At 36.9% G+C, this 1694-nt stretch overlaps 1 protein-coding gene across 1 annotated transcript in view; it reads left to right on the top strand.

Moving 5' to 3' along the window:
• Positions 1 to 363: 363 nt before the first annotated feature.
• The window catches only part of LOC107577288 (poly(A) RNA polymerase, mitochondrial-like), a 6953-nt gene continuing 5622 nt past the window's right edge, over positions 364 to 1694 (top strand). The window contains exon 1 of the mRNA XM_016263380.1: positions 364 to 615. Coding sequence (XP_016118866.1) covers positions 396 to 615 — 220 coding nt within the window. The 5' untranslated portion in view covers positions 364 to 395. The remainder of the gene's footprint in view (positions 616 to 1694) is intronic.

Here is a 1694-nt window from a genome sequence, read left to right as displayed (position 1 = left end):
TTTTTTTTTTTTTTTTTTTTTTTTTTGATGGACAGGTCCAGGATGATTTGCATATTTACTAATAATATACAGTATGTTTATACATAATTAATAGCACAACAGACCTGGTATGTGATTGTTTCTTATTTACTTATTTAGATATTTATGTACTTATTTATATATATGTATATGCTTTATTTGAATTGCTTATTTTGGTAGGACTAAATTGTTTAAATATGAAATGACATTGTCATTTAAAAGTACTGTGCACCAGATTGAATATCAAAAAAATTATTTCCAATTTTTTTTAAACTGGTTTTCCAAATATTCTTACATTTTTTGATCAAACTGGTAATCCCATCCTAAACCCAGGTACATGTCTTGTTTTATTTTACGTTGTCGTGTGCAGGGTGGCGATGAAGAGTTCAGAACTGCTGTTTCTCTACGGCCAGTTGGACCCTCGTGTTCGGCATCTGGTGTTCAGTGTGCGGTGCTGGGCTCGGGCTCATAGTATCACAAGCAGTATTCCAGGAGCATGGATCACCAACTTCTCTTTAACGGTCATGGTAGTGTTCTTTCTACAACAGAGGAATCCTCCCATACTGCCCACACTGGACCGACTGAAGGAGCTGGCAGGTATACACAATTGTCCTTTACAGCCATGCTTTTCTGCAGTTTCTTGTCTATTGTACTACACTGCCATACAAAGGCAAAGGACAGTAACTACACATTTGGTCAAAACTGAGTTATGACTGAAACAGGATCTCTTAGATTATGTTCTGTCCTGTGACGGATGAGTTTGGCTCAGAAATCAAAGTGTAAAAAATAATAATAAATAAAAACAGAACTCAATTAAAAAATCAAAAAGCGATTTTTTTTTCTCTGCTCCAGTGTTGCTTTTAAAAATAAATAGCACAACCATTTACAAGAGTGATAATAATAAATGTTTTTTAGTATCAAATCAACATATTAGAATGGTTTCTGAACAATCATGTGACGCTAAAACCTAGAGTAATGGTTGATAAAAATTCAGCTTTTCCTTTATGTAAATAAATTACATTCTAAAATATATTAAAATTAGGGATGCACCGATACTGGTATCGGTATCGGGCCGATACTGAGCTCCTGTACTCCTACTTGTTCAAATGTCCCGATACCAAATGCCGATACCACACAGCATGTGATAAGTGCCATATTCAGACAAAAAGACACCGACATCAGACAGCAGAATGGAGAGATTAAAGATGTCTACGAAGTATATGTATGCAATGAATATAAAACATTCAGTATTAATGCCTGTATAGCTGATTTGCGCCAGCTGGTAAGCAAATCACTCTGAGTGGATTGAGCGCGCGGCGGCGCAGATGCGCGAGCTTGTCGAGTGAATATCCCTTTCTCAAAGACATCACTGGAAAGTTTGTAGTTCGGTCGGATATGTCAAAAAGAAGTAAGTAAAACAATGCACAAGTTACTTAATGGTAGGGAGAGAGAGAGCGCACTTCTGTTGTGTGATATTTATTGATGTTCGCTCACTTAGCACGCATCATTTGGATTAAAACTAAATCGTAACTATAAGACAATTTATAGGGGCATTCACTATAAACGTCATTTATTTTCACCCTTAAGCATGCACGACTTTCTGGCGAAAGTGAAGCTAACGGCCTGTGTGGAATGCGCTAGGCTGTACTGTACTTGTCCCTCTCATTCTGCACCAG

Source organism: Sinocyclocheilus grahami, unplaced genomic scaffold, assembly GCF_001515645.1.
Source record: "Sinocyclocheilus grahami isolate Dianchi unplaced genomic scaffold, SAMN03320097.WGS_v1.1 scaffold5620.1, whole genome shotgun sequence".
In the NCBI taxonomy this organism is placed as follows: domain Eukaryota; kingdom Metazoa; phylum Chordata; class Actinopteri; order Cypriniformes; family Cyprinidae; genus Sinocyclocheilus; species Sinocyclocheilus grahami.
Note: the sequence above shows the minus strand (reverse complement) of the source record. Positions and strands in the feature narration are given on the sequence as shown.